Genomic DNA, 21,519 nt, shown 5'->3' with positions numbered 1-21,519 from the left:
GTGAAAAGGAGTAACAAGTTGTTTGTTGTACTATAGCCATCTTCTGCCATGCCACGTGCCTGAAAAGCTGGTGTGTTACACTGATGGGTGGTTATAGTAACTGTTATACTGGCTATTCAGATACAGATACAGATGTGCACACTTAGCTAGCCTCCTTTCCAGGCGTTCCCAGCCGCTCGCGGATCAGCGTCTTTTTTTTTTGAGGGGGGGGGGCATTTTCTGATCAAATGTAGATCGCACGCAATAGAAGCTCCGGTCACCAACCCTACATATAGCCATCCCTGGAACACCTGCTTCATTTCAGTACCGTCAAAGGTCAACATCTGCGAGGAATGATTAACAGGAGAGAAGCACTTGTTTCACTTGACACTGTAAGGATTTTAGACACTGAACAAGACTATTTCTTGAGAGGGGTGAAGGAAGCCATTTACATCAGGGCCCATTACCCTACATTGAACCGCGACGGGGCCGACATCGTCTAGCAGATACCTTTGACCCAGTGTTGACGTCACACTTCAAAGAAGCCACGTGACAAGCTTCACTGGGTCAGTCTACTGAGGAAGACCAGAGTGACTGGTCGAAAGCTCTAGGTGAGAGAATTTTTTGTGTTGGACCAAAAGTTTTCACTTTAAACTGGAGAGAAGCAATTCACACGTCCATGTTATACAGGTAACTTGGCCCATGGGCTGCAAAAAATTATTGGGAGGGTGGGCTTGTTTACAATGTACCAAATTCACTTGATATCTGCTTGGTGTACATGTAGTTTCTTGCTGGTTTTTTTTTACAGTTTTGGGATTGCGATTATGCTGACCAGGCGCCATGTCATCCGCCACCAAGTACGCAAATTTTACCAGGGGCGGCGCGGGACGTCCAAAGTATTTCATTGAACTTTGTCTGACCAACTTAACTCTTAAGCTAACAAGAACCTTGTAATATTAGCGACCATGTTTTTGATCAGAATATCTGTGGATAAGCAGGACGTGCCCTTGTTTTTAGACCCTGTTCACATTCATTTTTTCTATTCGATTAAAAGGGCTATCCGAAAAGAAAATTGTCTATCCGAATCGACACCGAATCCACGAGAGCGTTCGCACTGCTTTTCGCCGATCCGAATTGCGCCCACCCGCGAAAGAATTGCCACATCGCTACGTCATATTTTCACCAAACATCTATATGTATCACGAGCCTCGCTTCGTAAACTCATATTTCGCAAGAAAATTTTACCAAGCCGCCACCTTCCCACTTCTCACGTACTGGAAACATTCCCACTACAAATTACCAGGTAAGATCACGTCAAAAATTAAAACAAACGCCTCTTTTCTTTCAATCACGAGACAAATAGTTTTGAAAAATAACTTGCTGCATCGTAGTTTTCATTGCTGTTTCATTCAACAAAAGTTCTCGTCAATTGTAAAATGATCACTCATCTGTTGTCTCCAGTAGAGTATCAACGGTAGCGTTATCATAGCGTGCCAAAAATTGGCGTCGAACGTCAGAAAATCCGGGGAAAAAGAAACTCGTAACCTGAAAAACCACCGGGCGCCATTTTCTCATTAATATGTAAGTAGCAGCTCGCGTTCTACGCTCTGATTGGTAAAACCGCTAGCAATGACGTCACACCGCCCAAATTGCGTTCACACTCGCGGTTTCGTCCGATTCGAATCCGCCGCAAGTGTCTCAAACCACCTCCTCGAGCTGGATTATTTTGGATTCGATTCGGGTAAAATCTAAGTGATTTGGAGCGTTCACACTCCAAAAATTATTCGGATAGATCATTTTCTATTCGGATAGCCCATTTATTCGGATAGGAAGAATGAATGTGAACAGGGTCTTAGTCTCGCATGCTTCCATAGGTCTCAAGCAGCGCACCATAAACACATGCCCCCACCCCGCGCCCCACGGCAACCACTGGTTGGTTTATTGCTCAAATGATCTTCTTAGATCATTTAAGATAGTTCTTTCAGTTACTTTTATACTGTTTCATCATAGCAAAATGAAGCAGGCATTCCAGGGATGGCTATGTAGGTTGGCGGCCAGAGCTACTATTGCGTATGATCTACATTTGATCAGAAAATCACCCCCCCCCAAAAAAAATGGCCGATCCCGTAACGCCTGAAAAGGAGGCTAGTGTGTCATGTGTGTAGGCAGTCAGTGTGAAGTGTATGGAGGAATGAATGGCATTCTTTTCTAAACACTGCTACATTAGTACTGGGTAGGAACAAGAAATAGGAATTACTCTTATTACACATTTCATGGCTCTATACAATAGATTTATAAATAGCAAGAATCCATTTCCGTGAATAGAATACCCTGTGCAGACACTCTACCTTGTGTCTTCTCCATAAAATCCCTGACTGCTGTTTCAGCATTTTCAATCACTTCCCAGTGAGAGAGGCATGCATATAGAGTGAGTACATAGAGGACATACGTGGTGAGTCAAAGTGCAGAGTAGAGTTATGCATGCAATAAGCTGAGTAAAAACAAGTGCAAGCAAACAGAGCATAGCCAGGGCAGAGGTCACATAGCTGTGTGTACAGTAGTGACAGTACTGCAGGGCACAGGAAAAGGACAGGACATCGTTACCACACTGCAGATAATTACCTCCAATATCATTATTCTCCAAGCAGAGGTTTGGGTTTGGGGGGTATTTTTAACGTGTTTTTAGGCTTTTTTATCGGGGTTTCCCTTTTGCACTGAATTTGTTGGGTTTGGTGGGAAAAAAATTCAGAGCAAAAAATTAAGAGAAACCCCGATAAAAAGCCTAAAAACACGCTAAAAATACCCCCAAAACCCAAACCTCTGCTTGGAGAGTACAATATCATCCTCTATGGCTGGGATGTCCAGATTGACAGGCTTTTTTCCTCCCAGACTTCTACCCTTCACATTTGTTTACCCAGTTTCGTGTAGAGGAATGATATTGTCGGTAGAAATTCTCAATCTGATGTCCTATCTAGACTCTAACTAATTTAGTCATTAGTGTATGAACTATGATCCAGTGTACAATATAGTAATGGGTGGTGCCCTAACTTTGGACATGCCCTAAGATCGGACAGATTTTTTACTGACATTATTTATTTATTATGCAAAAGTATGCCGTGTTTGTTGCCACTGGCTACTTTAAAAGGTAAATAAACATAGTCAATGCATACAGCTATTATTTGCATGCAAACTATAGTCCTATATATCGGTCATTTTCACTAAGGGACATAATTTAATAATAACATAACTTAAAGCTATACAAAACAGTAAAAATTTGGGTCCCCGGGTGTTTTTTAGTCGAAAACCGACCTGAGGAAAACAACATCAACACCAATGTCGTCTGCATTTCCCATGATTCCTGTGGAACTACATTCATTGCGTAAGCCGTGTTTTCAGTTGAGACATGACTGGACTATGTTCAATACAGCATCACGTGAGATGAGAAGTAGACACAATCGCAATTATAAGAAAGCTGAAATATCACAAAATTCAGTTCTTATTTCTGTTTCATCAACAACTTCTGAAGACACAAAACTACAAAAGTGTGTGAAGTTAGGGCACACTGTCTCACAACATCCACAACACCAATTAGGGTCAACAGGTGGAGCTCAAAATAGGTCATTTGACACATACCCACTACTGCAGCAATATGGCACAGGAGTTTCATTCAATGTGAAGGACTTCTCTGGGGGGCCTATTAGCACTGAGACAGCTAGTACAGAAGTACATGTACCATGTGTACACTGGCCTGGAAGTGGTCATTGCTGGGAGGACTGCTGTTTCTGCCCAGGTTTTCTTTTGAACCAAGAACCCTTTCCAGGGATTGGAGAAAAGCAAGATAAAAGAAACAGGGATGAAGTCAGAGATGACACAAGAACTACATGATAGCTTCCTAAGTGTGTCCAGACTTACTTCTCTTATAGACCTTGACTTTGCTGGGCGAGTTGTGGTCGTAAGGTGCTGTATTAGCAGGGCTGAACAGTCCCACCTTCCCATTGTGCAAGGATCCTTTCCACATTTCTGGCCTGAAAATCAAGCATTTATGATTTTTTTAATAATCATATCCTAAACTAAAGTTGCCAATCAATACTATAGTCAACATACATTATTTAAAAATACACACATGTTTTACTAATATGCAATTTAGAGGTCAACTTTTGACAGCTTTGACGACTTGGCAGCTTCTGACACTGCAGTTTTTTACAAATGAAATAAAAAAGCAAACTTGGAACAAATATAATGCGTACCGTACGTATGGACATACGTATGACTGATACTGTAAGTATCGTATACTTTCATGCACACCCCACCAGCAATTTTGTAAAAAGTACCTGTATTCTTTCCATATTAATGACATACACGCCCAGTTTTAAGTGCTAACTGATGACAACTTAGGTTGATGATGAAATGTTGAACGTAGTAATACTATAGCCTGGGTACCATCCGGATTTTTGCTCCACAGCGCTCGAAAAAATCGTTGCGGAGCAAAAATCTGGATGGTATACCCACTGTCCCAGGCTAGTAATACTACTAATGTTTACGTACGTCGATGAAGGTTAGACATCCAGGTAATACGATACGCCAAAAAACAGTTACTCAAGCAACTGGATATGATTTTTTCAAATGTGGAACTACATGTACATCATGATCATACATGATAGACATGCCTTATGTCTACCTCAAGACACTACGTAGGCCTACACTTGTCAATAATTTGATTCTTCATGTTAACAAATGAAAATATGATTTTTTCATATTTTTCAAAATCATATCCAGTTGCTTGAGTAACTGTTTTTTGGCGTGATGTTTACGTATTTAACATTACAAGACTGGGATTCAAGCAGTCCGAATGTTGGTGGGCTCTATAACGACCGGAAACATATGTTATCAACATAGCAGGATTTTTACTCTCCCTGAGTCCCTCCGTGAAGGAAGCCAGATGTTTACGAGTCATGCTTTTGGTGACTCCTGCTTTCAAACCTAACCCTTCCTTATCGCAGGAAGGACACAACGCATGGCCTTCGCACGATGAAAAACAGACAAAAAATCTGAGCTAAGGACTCTCTGGATTTACAGCCCAACAAATAGCTTACACATGGTTGATGGGAGTTTTGTTGGACTTCAGACCTATTCTAAATGTAGAAAGGCTGTGTTACAGTGTCAAATGTGGAACTACATGTACATCATGATCATACATGATAGACATGCCTTATGTCTACCTCAAGACACTACGTAGGCCTACACTTGTCAATAATTAGATTCTTCATGTTAACAAATGAAAATAACCCCTCCAGTTTTAGAAGGGGTAAAACTTTGGTGTCCATTCACTCTTGCCTTATGCTTTTGAGTAAAATCTACAAGACACTTTCATCATGCTGTGTTCATTGTTGTCTCATGTTACAAGTCATGATGTCCTGGTAGTTCTATAGATATGATACTGACTGGTAAATTTTCCAGAAATATTTCATATGATCTTCAGTGGCCAAGAGAGCTTACAGTAAGTTACAGTTGGGGACCCCCAAGCTACCAAGTACTACGTTCTAGTCATTATGGTACATTGTACATAAGTAGGGCCCACCAACCTTTCTTGTCTTCACATTCCAAGAATTGTTCTGCTGAAACTATTAGGACCAACTTACACATACCATACACAGTGTAATACACACTCAAAATTTAACAGACCAACATAATCCAACTTACCCCTTTTCTAGCACCGTTATGATTTCTCCAGCTTGGAAACAGAGAAAGTCTGGTCTGCTGGCCTGGTGGTCTGTGGCAGCTCGCAACTGTTGGGGCTTCATCTGACGGGGAGAGAAGGGAAGTGACTTCAGTCAGTCTGCCTGTGTCTGCTACATATTTGCATAACAGTGACCTCATCCCCCATAATTGGTAAAACCTGCATGCCCTGAGGGATTGTTCCCCGCCCTCCTTGGCTGGGAGAGTCCCATCAGGAAGTTGTCTGAGTAGGGTGTCTGCCTGAAGGCTGAAGGAACAGTCTGCTGGGATTCTGGACTGGGGCACTGCAAGGAGGTGTGCATGACTAAATCTGATTCAGTACATGATCTACATGTACACAAATTGAAATGGGACATATTATACACATTATACTGCCGCACATTTAGATTCTATTTGTTCGACCCAACAAGTCAAACTCCTTGTTGGTTCTACATCTTGAATAAAGACAGGCAAATTTACAATAGGACTGCCCCTTCTGTAGCAGTTTGCCTTCAGTTTGCCCTGGACTCCCTACATTTATCTTGTAATCTGGTATTTTGACATTTCTAGGTCAGCCTAGGACCTGAAACTTTCAAAATACAAAGTCATTTGATTTCTTCTTTGCCACATTGTAATGTTAGGGACTGTACGATAGTTTTAGCGGGGGGTGGGGTGGTTTAGGACCGGGGTTTAGCGTTAAAGAATTTTTCCTAGACCTCCCCAAGTAAAAAAATTTCCTCTTTTCTTAGTAGGCCCTCCCCACCGGCTCAAGAAATTTTTTCCTACAAGATTTTAATCCATGTAGTTTGGCTGTGTGGTCAAGTTTCGCCGCATCTTGGCAAAATGCAAGATTTCGAAGGGGATTGTTGGAGATTTGGGTGAATCTATAATTAGAATAATAGCAAGGACATTATAATGTCATATATGAGGGGGACATTATAATGTCCTTGATAATAGGGATGGATATTATTGGAATGTAACATACTGCCGATTCCAATGACCGGCAAATCGCTCACGATATGTTTGGGACAGACGTAGATCATATTTTAAAATTGTATAAAAACGTTGAAGAATCAAGGGTTTACGGAAAACCCTGGGCTGTCTACCTTGCCAGGCTACCTTACCAGTCTACCTTGCCTGTCTAGGACGTCAGGCTACTGAACTCCCCCCATCCACAGCCTCACGAATATGCAAGACTTCCAAGCAGCTGCGCCCCCTGGCGGAATGCATCAGAATTGCACCCACTACTTTGGCACATGCGTGTGCACAAACCTTAGGCCTGACTAATCGCGCTCCTGGCGGCCGGTCGCCCCCAAGTGGGTGGGGGGCATTAACCTCCGGCCGAGTTAACACAGCAAGAAATCTACTGAGGCGAATAGAAATATAAAACTGAACAAGATATTATATTTTATTTTAATTTTTTCTTCTGGAGTTTTAATGAGCCAAGGGTAATCAACAGTAACAGGGAAACGGATCTCGTGATTACGTTGAGAGCGAGCGGGTCAGAGTGTGTATTGTATCAGAACAGGGTGAATTTTTTACCTTTTGTGCGGGGGCAGCATTGTCCGTGCCGCACATCTGTAGATAATCTTAGGAACTGTACAATATTTACCGGGGGGGGGAGGGCTGGTGCAAAAAGGGTCCGGAAAAATTTTTTTCCATGGCCCTCGAGCTCCCCCTGCTCAAATTTTTTTAATGGCCCTCCCCCCAACCCAAAAAATTTTTCGGTAATTTTCCATGTGATTGTCTCTTTCTCCTTCCGAAAATTCCCGAATACAGTACGCATCCTGATCGAGGTACGCACCCCCCGATTTGGGGCTGGTGGGAGACAAATATTAATGTCTGAAACGTACGCACGGCCGGTACCACTGTGGACATGTAGTTCAAAAAAAAAATTCTTAAAAACTAGATTTATGCCGTGTACTACGTGATTGTATGGTAACGTAGCGGCCGGGAAACGCTTCGGCCTTGTTTTCACCGCTGGCCGCAGCCGACTTGTAAGACGTCGCCACCGCGAGGTAAGGCAAGTCCGGCAGAACGTACAGCTTTGGATCCCGGAGAGTGTTGGTGATCAAGCAAGCAATAGTCAATAAAGATTTGTGAAAAAAAGACAATATTTAAATATTGCTTCTATCTGTAACGGGGGGTAATTCAATGTTGATGTACAAGTACGTAGCTTTGTTGTTTTTAGAATACGAAATAGGCCGAACACTTCTTTAATAGCGCCCGCCCGATCGACCCTACCCTGGATGCCAAACTAGTATCGGGCCGTTAGCCTTTTTCCTTCGGCAGCCGAGAGCCCTTTGCCCGCCTGCCTAAATTACCGCTACGGGGGAGTTGAGCCCGATGGGAGTTGGCTGGCCCTAGAACGTTGGTCCGGCCAGCCAAACTCCCCCCGGGCTAGACTCCCCCATAGCGGTAATTTACACCAGCGGGCGAAGGGCTTTGGCGGCCCGGACAGCGAGTTTGGATTCCAGGGTAGATCGACCCATGGAGAGAAACAAACGGGCGGAGAACTGGGCGGAGTATTTGGGTGTAGAAGTGCTACCGAATTTAGAATTTCACACCGAAACCAATTACACAACAACAAAAGACTACTGGCGATTCCGAACAGGAGAAAGTGTAGTGAAAAGTTTGACTGCGTTTCAAGTACTAGTAATCTCGTTATGTGATACATGTAGATGTTTTTGTCACAAAATCAAAGGAATAAACACTCCAAGGGAATATTAATTTGTACTCTGTAAAATGTATAAGTACAGTCTGTACAGAGAGGAAAGAAAGACTTCCTTCTCTGGGCTGTCCTCAGTACTTCTACGGCTCTGTCTTCTTCAGCTGTTGGTGTCGGCTCGTCAAACACCCCACCCACCGGCCAGGCGGTAAGATTTCATCAAAGACTACATTTTAAGTTAACTCCGCCCCTATCATTGTAGCTTGCCGAACAGTCGGGTCCCATAGGAGTACATCTAGCTGGAATTTTCACCTCGTACTGGCTGGTATAGCCCGCTACAAAGTAATCTCCTGTTGCATTTATCAAGATTTAAAAATATTTGTGATACGAAGTGAAACATGGATAATAATTTCTGTCAACTGAACCTTTGAAACGGCATGGGCATAATATTTGTTGAAGTTCAACTCAAGCCGGAAGTGCATTTAACTGACCATTGCCAGTGACCTACATTTTCTTACCGTGGGTGACTTGACTTCTTCTTTTACCGCAACTTAGTGGCCCTTAGTGTCAATATTGACGATAGTCAGAGGAAATATGTTCATTTATTGAAGTTTAACTTTATTTCCACTCGTCAATATTCTTATCTAAACATACTATGGACGATCGCTCTCCGTGCCGATGTTCCGCTATATTCCTGGTTCGTCCATGGATTTGTCGGGGGAAACCTCAAATAAAGTACGCATCCGGACTTTGGCAACGGCCCGAGACACTTTTGGGATTTTTAAAAATTTAAAAAGTGTGTACTATATTCTGGAATTTACGGTGTATTTCTTGTAATTCTGTACTACGCAACGCCATACATTTTACAAAACTTTTTCGGTGGCCCTCCCCACTCCAGGCCGATTTTTTTCAATGGCCCTCCCCTCGGTTAAAATATTTTTCCTATGGCCCTCCTCCCAGGCCAAAAAAAAAAATTTCAATGGTCCTCCCCCCCAGTGCACCAGCCCTCCCCCCCGGTAAATACCGTACAGTCCCTAAGATTATCTACAGATGTGCGGCACGGACAATGCTGCCCCCGCTCAAAAGGTCAAAAGTTCACCTGTCCTGATACAATACACACTCTGACCCGCGCGCTCTCAACGTAATCACGAGATCTGTTTCCCTGTTACTGTTGATTTATAATACCCTTGGCTCATTAAAACTTTAGAAGAAAAATTAGAATAAAATATAATATCTTGTTCAGTTTTATATTTCTATTTGCCTCAGTAGATTTCTTGCTGTGTTAACTCGGCCGGAGGTTAATGCCCCCCACCCACTTGGGGGCGACCGGCCGCCAGGAGCGCGATTAGTCAGGCCTAAGGTTTGTGCACACGCATGTGCCAAAGTAGTGGGTGCAATTCTGATGCATTCCGCCAGGGGGCGCAGCTGCTTGGAAGTCTTGCATATTCGTGAGGCTGTGGATGTGGGGAGTTCAGTAGCCTGACGTCCTAGACAGGCAAGGTAGACTGGTAAGGTAGCCTGGTAAGGTAGACAGCCCCGAAGAATCAAACGGATCTTGGAAAATTTTTTTTTCCTAGACCCTCCCCCAGTTGAAATATTTTTCCTAGGCCCTCCCCCCATCTCAAATTTTTTTCCCTAGACCGTCCCCCCTCATACGACGGTAACCGACCTATGTTTCGAAATCCCTATGTTCCGAAATCCCTAAGTTCCGAAATCCCTATGTTCCGAAATCCCTATGTTCCGAAATCTTACGCTGCGTCGTCATATACAGCTCCGTGGCTAAGATACAGATGTCAAACCTGTCTTTGCCGACCAGTTGCCGTCGTTTTTTTTCTGGTTCCCGATTTTTCCCGTACACGTACAACGTGCTCAGGGCACAGTGTCGAGGGGACCTGCGTGTTGTGGTTTCAGTAAGTTAGCCAGGCATACTGTAATTACTGACTTTTTAACGATACTGATATGTTCACGGTTTTCATGGTCACTTCTGTACAGTGAACTCATCAAACCGCTAACACTCCTTCGCCCCGAACAGTCATAAATTATTCACGTCTTATGTTTTTCATGTAACGATGTTCCGTATATTTGATACCAAATGCGCTACTGTTGAGTATCAAAATTATTATAGTGCTATGACTAATATTAGAAATCATATTATGAGACACCGAATCGCGTGTCAAGCCGAGTCAACTGCGTACAAAAATCTTAGCGTAACATTACACGCCACGGCCGGGTGCATGAGGTCGCTTATCCCGATAAAATGCGGGCACATCCACAAATTATTTGATCAAAACCTGACTTACTGGGATCTAAAATATTACTGGGTTCTCCTTAATTAGCGGGAGTTCTTTCTTGTTTTGATTGGTAAAATGCAGGGTAAATACGCTAAAAATTTAGCGTGGGTACAAGAAAACCCACGCTGAGGCCCGTACTTCCGGGCAAAGTGCACACCAAAATCACGTCGAAAACGCCAAAAATCCGCATAGAAATATATGTTTCCCCGAAATATTCTCGAAACTATGCATTTCTTTTTTTATATCGATGTGTGGTTGTGAAAAAGGGCATTTTAGCGCTTATATTTAAACAAAGAAAAGTTGTTTACAAGCGCCTCAGCTGGCTCAATTCTACCGCCGGCATTCCTGCTGCTTGACGCAACAACCAATCAGAGACGCGAAATACGGGCACGTGACGCGGGATTTGCATCCAGTCTTAACAATGGGGGAGGGCGCGCGGCGCACGAAATATTTTTGCGTCGTCTCTATTCAGCGGCGTGTTTCAAGAGATAGATACCGGGAAACAAACTTTTCTTGTTTTTGAACATGTATTTTACAAGTTCGTCTTTGAATAGCCGACAAATCCGTGAGATTCTCAGCAGCGCGAGCCATCAGTTTGGCTTGAATTTTTAACTGCAACTACCGAAATATTGACCTCAAATCACCGTAGTGTTTTGCTAAAAAAATGCCACAGCCGGCGATCTTGTGTGACGAAAGAAAAATATTGATTTTATTATGTGCGGTCTGATCAAATATGGGGGATTCGCGGTAGCCTTTCCGGTTATGATCAGTTTCAGTCGCATTTCGGAACATACAGATTTCGGAACATAGGGATTTCGGAACATAGGGATTTCGGAACATAGGGATTTCGGAACATAGGGATTTCGGAACATAGGGATTTCGGAACTTAGGGATTTCGGAACTTAGGGATTTCGGAGCATAGGCATGTAACCCATACGACTGGCCCCCCCTCCCCGGTAAATATCGTACAGTCCCAGTTACAGTGGTTGAGGACTGTTGAGCAATACACAGGAGGACAATATATAATAAATCGGGCATGCGCGACACAGTACGACACATTTTTGTACAACACATTTTTTAATGCGTGTAAACAGCCAGGTCCCCCACCGCACGGCATTTTTTCTGTAGCACATCCAGGAGGTGTGGCGTCGTGTGGCGTAGTGGATAGAGCGTTCGGCGCTCAACAAGGAGCCCCGGGTTCGAACCTGGGTCGGAGCACGGGGGCATGTCCGAACATGCGCACCGACGTTGTGCCCTTGGGAAAGGCACTTTACACGTATCCCCCCTCAATTAGAGGGTCAAGTCTCCAACGGCAGTTGTCTTCAGCTGGCGGACGAGAGCAGCGCCAGGCGGGCTAGCGTGATCAAGGCGGAACTTGAGCGTAACCAAGTCACCGGCAGCTCGCTGCAAGCACCCGAACCGGAACCAGCACGTCTCCCTCGATGGATCCGCTGGGGAAGACGGGTGCCCAAGTGTGTGGGTCTCAGATTCGCAACCTGTTATCCACCTTAAACAAATTCACGCGAAGGCTACCGTGTCAACTGTGACCCTCACTCAGGTGCAGGGACTGACACGGTCATCATACTCGGAAAGTCTGTATATCTGTACATGAATCTGTATCTGTGCATGACTATGTATCTGTACATGACTCTGTATCTGATTACAAATAAAGATCACGAGTGATTGCCAAGACATCCAGGAGGTGCCACAAGTGCATCGCGACACTTCAAGCCCAAACCCATGCCACGCCCATCCGTCTGTATCTATTCTGAGTATCATAACGTGTCAAGTTCTTCTTGCTGTTTCTCAGGATTTTTGGTAGTTCGGATTATTTGCTAAGGAAGGCGGAAGTAAACAGCTGTAACTGGAGCGGTGCTGAAACGTGATGTTTTATCAGGTTGTGGAATTGCAAGGAGAATTGGCAATTTGTATGTCCGTGAGTAAAATGGAATTACAGAAAGAAGGAGGCATTACAGTAACTGATAAACATTTGCATATTAATGCAATATAATTTTTGGTACCTCAGGTGACCGTTGCCCTGTCCTGTCCAATGTTATCATTCTCCTTGGGAAGATATATATTTGTTTTTAGGACAGTTAGTAGAAATTCTTCAATCAGTGACTGTATTTTTGTAAGGTAGATTACGTACCTCCAAGTTGTTTTTAGAAATAAGAAATATTCTTTAAATTTGTCTGCCTTCAAATCTTTTGTTTCTTACATGTAATCTGAACATCGCACACAGGCAAGATAAAAGTTAGTACTACATAAACATAGGGGTAAGTGGGGAAATTTTAATACTGTATTCTCTGGTTGTCATGTATGTCTTCAAGCCATCTTGAAGACAATACGTGACGGGCTTTAGGTCTCGGACCGGAGTTTCTTTCCGTGTTCGGAGCAATTTGACACCCTCAGCCCGACGGGCTGTCATTTCTGTACTAAACGCGGGTCAGAATTTTTCACTCTTTTGGTGGAAAGGGGTGCTGTGCCACTTATCAATACACTTGATTGATATTTTGGGCGCCCAATTTATTTAGAGGTAAATACAGCACATCAAACTACATTTTTGAGTAAGGGGTCTTTTTTTCGTAATTTTTAACCATGGCTGCATGGAAAAAACGAATTTTCCCAGGGTGACGGCTTAGTACTCGAAGAAGCTCAGAACCTAATGTTTCCAAAATTTGAATTTAATTAAAATCGATGCGATACGTTTACCGCTATCGATGGCCCAAACACACGCACAACGCATATAGAAAGTACTATCCCGGCGTTCGGGCGAAAAGGCCACCATCCGCGCGGACTAATACCAGGAAGTCTTCGCTGGACCACCAACATTTTGCCACCTATAAAGGCTACAACTAACAGGCTTTTCTGAAAATACAAAGATATGTACACAGATATTACGATTTCAGGGATATCGCGGCCAAAACATACGATACAAAGTCACGTTTCCGGCAATTTACCGCGCACTTACTTAGACTCAGGTCAGATTTAAACTCGAGCTTTGGCCACAAAACGATTATATAGTCTTCTTGACAAAGACAATGACTACCGGTATCCACAAATCACTAACAGCTACCGGTGGTCTTGTCAGAAAGGGCATTTTGGCTGTAATTTCTTACAGTGGCCACCTTTCTTTGTACATTAGCTAAGAGGCATCCATAGGAGCAAAAGTAAGTATGGCATGGAGAAAAAGGTGCAATTTGAATAATTCAAAAAATTTTTGTGTGCACCAAGCTTAAGGTAAGGCCATGATGATTTGATTATATGGATGACATCCACTGGGAAACCCAAAACTGAAGCAAGCATGCGAATGAAAAAAACGTTCGGCAAGAAAAAAAACTGCTTCATTAAGAAATCTACGTGATCATGAAGGTCAAACAAATGACACAAGAGTATCGTATGGCGAATAATCTGCTGTTCAAGTTCATTTTTTTACATCTTCGTCTTTTTCGTTTGATTCTGGCATTCTATGACATTGGTATCGTTTACCAACTTACGGTATGTATTAAAATTTAGGTTTTTTGCAACTGTTTTGTATGATTTACAGTATGTTAAACCTTTTTTTTTTGACACAGCTGAAAATTTGTGCGCATGTGGATGTTATCCATATAATCAAATCAATACGGCCTAAGTTAAAACAGCAAATGGTAATGTTACTGTGGGCAGGATGTCTACGATGTCACAGAACTTGGGCCTCTTGGCAGGTTCGTGTTCCCAACACTGTCTCATGAGTTCGTAGTACTTCTCTGGGCAGAAGTCAGGCTTCTCTAGGCGCTGGCAGTTGGGTGCATCAACGGCTTCCAGGATCTACATGTATGCAATATCAACAACAGAGGACATGTTAATGGCAGAATACATTCTTGTCTCACTCTTACAATCACATACAAGTTTTTATTACCTTCACCAACAAGGTTATGTTTTCAGTACTGTTTGTTTGTGTGTTGTGCGTGTGCATGTATATATGTATGTCATCATTGTCATGTATGAGTTTGGGTTGTCAGAGATGTGCTGCTGTATATAGTTTGACTTTTATTTTGCTGGTATGTAAACCAAAGGATGTGTGTGATACGTAAGTTGGAGTACAGCAGAAACACACCTTATACCAGTGCAGAAATATTCTGACAAGTCACAATGTTTGTGACTGTCGTCACTACTGGGTGTATCTTTTCGGGTTTGGAGTGCTGTGGATTTATCATGTTGGTGGTTTCATTGACTTGCACGCTACTGGAAAGAGTTGCAGTGCCAAGGTCGTGGTCTACTGTTTATGCTCGCACTGGGAAAATATGTCCCGAGACAAAAGTCAATATCTGTTCCTCCGGCCAAAATTCTGTTCAGCCCACCCACCCCCCCAACCGGCTGTGAACATCTGTTCAGTACCTTGATCTACATTCGAAGCTAGCTAAATTTCAAACGTAAAAGTGCCCCTGCAATACCTTAGAAAGCCACTAGAGTGCCCAAATTCGTACTCAACCTTCTTTTTCCACACTACAACCTACCTACAAAAACCTGTTTAAAAAATGTCCACAACATCAAAAGTTGCGGATGTATTTTTTACATGGATGTCTAACCTTCACTGACATAACATCAAAAGTTATCCCGCCTAGTCACATTCCGTCATATATAGCAATGACCACAGGAGCTCCAAAAAAGCAGCCATTTTGCTGACAATCACGCCAGATACGTGTACTTTAACTGCCCAAGCATCTATGTCCCACTCAAAAATCAAGATCAAGATGTCCACAGCACAAAATATCATACCTAGGGATGTGTACCTAAACCTAGAATCAGGTACAGGTACAGGTACAAAGGATCACGTACAGGTCTAAAGGTCCGGACCTACATGTATACCCATATGGGAACAACTTGAGTCTTTTTCAGGCATAGGTAAAATTGCATGTTGGCAAAAATTTTAGGTGCAATTTTAACAATTTACTTTGGAGGATCCTGCAAAAAATTTTGTAATATGGAGAATGCTCAGACAAAATAAAATATGAGCAAAACTAAGATGTTTTTGTTTCCATCTCCTACCCTAAGTGGGAACTTACATTGTAAACCTGATCAAAGTGACATCTAGAGGGAGCATACACTATCTAATACACAACAAATCTGTCAGGGTTGTTGTCTTCGTCAGAAAGACTATGGAATTGTCTCGCCGCATTGTGGGTGACTGCTGATTTAGAGGGGCCCCGTTTGTGGAGTGATCTTACAATATTATGCAACAAAATTGGCCAGGTGGTCACATTGGACAGGTTGCTTAATGCTTGCATCAATGGGAAAATTTTTAGGACCGAGAAAAAGCAGTCACCATGGCCAGGTGGCCAGATTGAAGAGGTGGTCTTCTTGGCAGGTCTGATTGTACATACACACACACACACACACAAACACACACAGACACATACACACATATACACTCATAATCTATTAATATTCCAGGTTTAAAAATTCTCATCATGAAACATAGTTCATTTTTCATTCTGACAGCATAGAAAGAATTCTCTGACAGCATAGAAAGAATCCAGAAAAGGGCCTGTAGAATCATGTTGGGTAGAAGCTATCACTCATCCTCCGAGGCCCTGCTAACTCTTGACCTCCAACGTCTGTCTGAACGCAGACTGACTCTGTGCCCTCTCAGCTACGAAGTCTAGACATGCCCCCTGGCTACCTCCAGTCAGTAACCACTCACACAACATGCAGCTAAGGCAAACACGGCGCTACAAACTGCCTACTGGGACAAAGAGATACTTATTATATAAGTAGCCCTACAACGCTGAATAAATTATTATATATTGAATACCCTTACCATATAGATTATATTTTATTTCACTTGACTGTATATGATGTAATAGTATTTTATTATTGTCAGTAATACTTAATATGTAATTTGTAACTGAATTTGTAGTTGTAATTTTAACATAAAATGTGCACTAGTCTAGCGCAAAAAGTGATGTTTATACACATGCATATGATGTTTATTTTTTGTTGTCTAGTTAAAATAATATGAATTACCTTCTTGTACTTGTGGAAAAATGTTCCTTTTGTATTCACAATTAGCCCTTGGGGATGAGTTTACAATAAACAATCATAATATAGACTTAGCTTTAAGGTCTCATTCATGTATTACTCCGATTGTACCCCCTTAAAGAGTACCAAGTCAAAAACTAAACGGCTCATCATCATGATCAGTATGAACGTGTGTTTTTATTGGTGAGAATTTTCCCTTTAGCCATCCCAACTGATGTAAAACGTCAAAGCGGTGAAAGCTTGTTTGTAACTGATGAAATTGGGACGTAATTGTCGGCAGCCGCGCGCTAGGTCGGACGTGCACAGTCCAGTGTTGTGAGTTGTGCGGTCGTAGGTTTACAGCGCGGGAGGGCCTCTTGCAGGCAGCCGCTCAGTGCAGTTTATACCTTAAAGTTTGTTAATTTTGTGGGCACCTTTGTTGTTTACGTACAACGCTGGATTATGTTCAGATTATTTTGTGCTTTTTTTAGGTCGACCTCTGACCTCTCCTATTGATTTTGAACTTACTGTATTATTTTGTAATCATCATTATGTACAAGTTTTGTTATTTATGTTTCATTTTATTGACCCCAGGAAGAATAGTGCTTTTAAGCACTAACAGTTGAAGGGCAAACGGTCGAATATTCTATTCCACTTCCGGGGTTTTCTAAAACCCGGCAGACTGCTCTGGGACCGAGAACAGCGTTGGCGGAACGAGAGCAGATATTAGCCTGCGACTTTAACCCTTTCTTCCCAGAAATAAACAAGACGAGGCCAGTTATGGCGGTGAAATCTTACTTACTGTAACATAAGGATCAATTTGAGATAGTTTTTGCGGCTCATTGACCGATAGTTTACATCCGATAACGCTGTGAACTTTTGGGTGTGATTTGAGGGGTGTTGTGGTAACCCAGGATTTCTATTTTGGTTCTGCGCTCTCACCCATCTTTTCGGCATCCAATTGTGGTATAAAAGTACAAGGCAACTGTTGCAGAAAATGCACAGAAAGTTTCGTTTGGGATCATATAGGTGGTGTTAGGTTATTGTTTACCGATTGGTGTTGAAATTTATTTCTGCGACCCAGGCGTGGTGCCTGTTCCATGATTTCACAATCACAATAAGTTTGGTATCATAGGAAAGGAAATTTCATAAGCGTTTTAATGATATATGATACTGTACCATTGAAATTGATAAAGAAACAATGGAAATATGATCGAACAAAGTTGAGTAATCCTAACTTTTTGCGCCAAGTTTAGTTCCATGGTTACTGCTGCAGAGCGGGCGCTGCGGTCTGACGTTCACTGGTCTATTTTGGTCCCGCAGTATCAGTCATTAAAAGCGTGTAACTTATCAATCTATATATGAAAATAAAGCTGATGTTTATGGGAATTAGTACACGTAGGTTTCAAGAGGGACTAGAATGCTACCTGTTCATTACAATCCTAGAAACATAACTAAATTTGAACGCACGAGGAATAGCGTCTCTATGCCGGAGTGAATATTTTCTATATGAGTTCTGCGCTCCCCCATAATCAAGTCGACAATAAGCTATACATCAAATAAAAGCCATGGTTTCTAAAAATTAGCACACGAATTTTCATGATGATTCATGATCTCTGTGTGCTTACAATGCCACTACAGTTTTGACCACGATTTCATGGAGAGCGACGGTGCGCGGAGGTAGAACGCGCTGGGTACGGCGTCGTCATATAACAGAGTGAACATTACACGCCTTCGACTGTCGTGCAACTTCTACAATTTAAACCGCCATTAAACTATGTATTGAGGGAAAGCCAAGGTTTGTGATGAATCAGAATATCAATTTTAAGAGGTTTAATGAATTCTTGGCGCTTATGACGGTGACAAAGACGTACATTAAGTCCCCCGGTTTCTGCTCCGCATTCCACCATGGAACACAAAGGACGCTGCGGTTTTAACGGTGTTAATCTTGTCTATTTTGGTTCTGCGCTCTCTCCCATTAACAACGGTATCAATCTATATATCAAATTAAAGCTCAGATTTTACGGAATCAGCACACACAGTTTCAAGAGGGATTATCAATCCTATCTGCCGAAAGCAACTGTACAAACATGGCCGTAAAATTAGCAGATTTCAACGCACAACTACTACAACTGTTATTCATCTCTAACAAAAATTTTGAACACGGTCGGACTCGTCAAAGCCTTGTCCTTTAGCATGCCAAAATTCAAAAGGAAACACAGAGCCATCTTTTTACCACGCGTGTAAACGTAAAGGGTGCTTTCACGGGGAAGCGCCCAGCGTCAAAATCGCACTTTTACAAAATAAGCGTGTTCTAGAGCATTGGCCCTTCGACTGTAATGGGGATCGAAATAAACAAACAAACAAACAAACAAATTCTCATAAAAGGGGATTGTGTGTATAGAAGTCGTTGACAATTTTTTTATGAGATGTAGAGTAAGTGTGCTTAACATAGCATGTACGATATCAATTGATTTACAATTTAATGTAGGATCATAGGGAACACGGTCTCGTAAGTCACTCATTAATGCATGGGTTCTAATGTATTGAAAAAACTCATGAATGAGACCTTATCATCCAAAATATGGTACTGTACAGGACTAGTAAACATAACCCTCTTGGCACATGTTACAAAACAATGTATTACTACAAGTATATTGGGTATATATTTATTGGGTAATTACGATACGTGGGCATAGTAATTACCCATGTTAAGTTACTGTAGCTCTAAACATGTCTTACCTGTGCACCAGTCAGTGCTGCCCATGGCTGAAACCCATAACAGAACATCTCCCATAGCGTCACACCAAAACCCCAAACATCACTGGCTGACGTGAACTTCAGATAGTTGATAGACTCAGGGGCACACCTACAATACGACAAAACAGTAAAAATCACTCTACAGTAGCAATCAACTTTAAGACAGAATGCAGATAGTGGGTGGGTCTTGTGAAGACATTTAGGTCAAGGTCAAATTTGAGCCTCCTGGTGGCTGACCTTGATACTGCAGCGGATCTTCTAAATTTTGTATATTTCATCCTGGCCATGCTACGGTCTTGATTTGTTGTGGCTGATACATGTAGCTTTTCATGTCAAAAACAAGTGGTATGGGTTTGTCCCCCTAACAGCTTCTTCTAGAACTGAAGAAAAGTTTCTGGAGGAAATATTTTTTTTTCAAAGTGGATAAATCGAGAAAGGAACAATGGACTTCTATGATTTTTTGGCATGAAGGTAGCTTAGACACATTCAATCAGATGTAAATGAGGAAATGCTATGTCATGTGATTTATGTAAAATAATTTTCATAGATGATGTGAGAATTCTAAAATTCCAGTATTGTACATACATTGTACATGTCATAGCCTAAGGATACATTACAATCATGTAGTCTATGACAGGTAGAACATGAGCAAATACAACTTGTGCAAAATAAAGGCCTAATTTGCATAATCAATACTAAAATCTTGCGAAATGAGGTCTCATTGAATCTTATTTGGATTTGAGTCATTGATTATAGAAATACATGTAAGGCTGCTGTAATTAGCATAATTTTAATTTATGTTTTTTTTTCAACTCAAATTGCATTATATTTTGTACATGAAATCCCTTCATCTTAAAGTTTATCCTTTGGCAAGGTTCAATTTCAACATTTCATCGATAATTATCGAAATGACTTCTGCATTACTATAATATATGTATAGTAAATTCTCCAAGTGAAAGCAATTCAATCTGTGCTCATTGTCAGTGAGAAGTTGTCAAGGACAATGTCGTGACATATCTAGACAGACAAATCAAAAACAATACCTCCATTTTTCATGTTGGTAATAAGAGAAATTGTCTCACCATGCTAAAGGCAACTTGAGATTGACATTGAAGTTTGTTTGGTAGTAGTCCTTCCCTACTCCCAGGGCTCTTGACAAGCCAAAGTCACTTATCTTTACCTACATGTAAAGTACATTGACAAAAAAGAATAAGTTAATGTCACAGCGGGATTTATGGTACCTGTATGTTGGGGGACAAATATAATTGTACTTTAATAATCAAAAATACAATTATAACATACATTGTACTGTAATCCAAAAGCAAAAAACTTGACAAGTCACACGCTTCTAACTATCTGCAGCTTGAAAGGAACCTGGTCTGTTCTGGTGTGACTTTGCACTGAACTTTTCTTGATCTAACCTTGCCTCTACTGTACTTTTCTTGTGATCTAACCTTGTCTCTAATGAACATTTCTTGTGATCTAACCTTGTCTCTACAGTGTATGTTTCTTGTGATCTAACCATGGGCGATAGGCCACCGAGTTTTTGTTGAGATCGCTGTTGCTTTGTTTTATGAACACACGTATACTGTGCACTCCATACACGATTCCCGATAATAATACACTGAACACAAACACTAATAGTATGAACACGGTCCGTTGAAAGGTTCCGAAGAGTCATGCACTCAACACATAACACCGTGAACACAGTCCGTCGAAAGATTCCCGAGAATCATACACTCATCACATAACACCGTGAACACGGTCCGTTGAAAAAATTCCCTAGAATTCTCCGTACAAAGAACCATACATATATAATACATACTGCTGGGTACTTGGTCCACTGAATCATACAATAAAAAGCACACTCATTACTCAGCTGTTACAGCGGCGTTCATGGTTAGAAGATTAGGTATCGCAAAGGCCGACGGGAATAGAACAGGTTTTGCAAACTCGAACGCGTTCGCAAACCGCTGCTCGACTCGATAGAACCCCAAGCCGGGGCTAGCGCTAGCGGTGATAACTTCAAAAAGATGACAGGGTAGGAAACACCCACCCGTGAACTGCGTTACCAACTGGGGTGGCAGCAAAAATGTGACTTAGAAT

At 41.9% G+C, this 21,519-nt stretch overlaps 1 protein-coding gene across 1 annotated transcript in view; it reads right to left on the bottom strand.

Moving 5' to 3' along the window:
- LOC109469519 (ack-related non-receptor tyrosine kinase-like) overlaps nucleotides 1–21,519 on the bottom strand; it is a 69,638-nt gene that overhangs the window by 16,218 nt on the left and 31,901 nt on the right. Inside the window, exons 6-10 of the mRNA XM_019768041.1 lie at nucleotides 20,496–20,593; nucleotides 19,396–19,522; nucleotides 14,311–14,460; nucleotides 5,680–5,780; nucleotides 3,892–4,004 (exon numbers count right to left, since the gene is read on the bottom strand). Of these exons, the coding sequence (XP_019623600.1) occupies nucleotides 3,892–4,004; nucleotides 5,680–5,780; nucleotides 14,311–14,460; nucleotides 19,396–19,522; nucleotides 20,496–20,593 (589 nt within the window). The remainder of the gene's footprint in view (nucleotides 1–3,891; nucleotides 4,005–5,679; nucleotides 5,781–14,310; nucleotides 14,461–19,395; nucleotides 19,523–20,495; nucleotides 20,594–21,519) is intronic.

This window comes from Branchiostoma belcheri, unplaced genomic scaffold (genome assembly GCF_001625305.1).
Source record: "Branchiostoma belcheri isolate BF01 breed outbred unplaced genomic scaffold, Haploidv18h27 scaffold206, whole genome shotgun sequence".
Classification (NCBI taxonomy): domain Eukaryota; kingdom Metazoa; phylum Chordata; class Leptocardii; order Amphioxiformes; family Branchiostomatidae; genus Branchiostoma; species Branchiostoma belcheri.
This window is presented reverse-complemented; position numbering and strand designations above follow the sequence as displayed.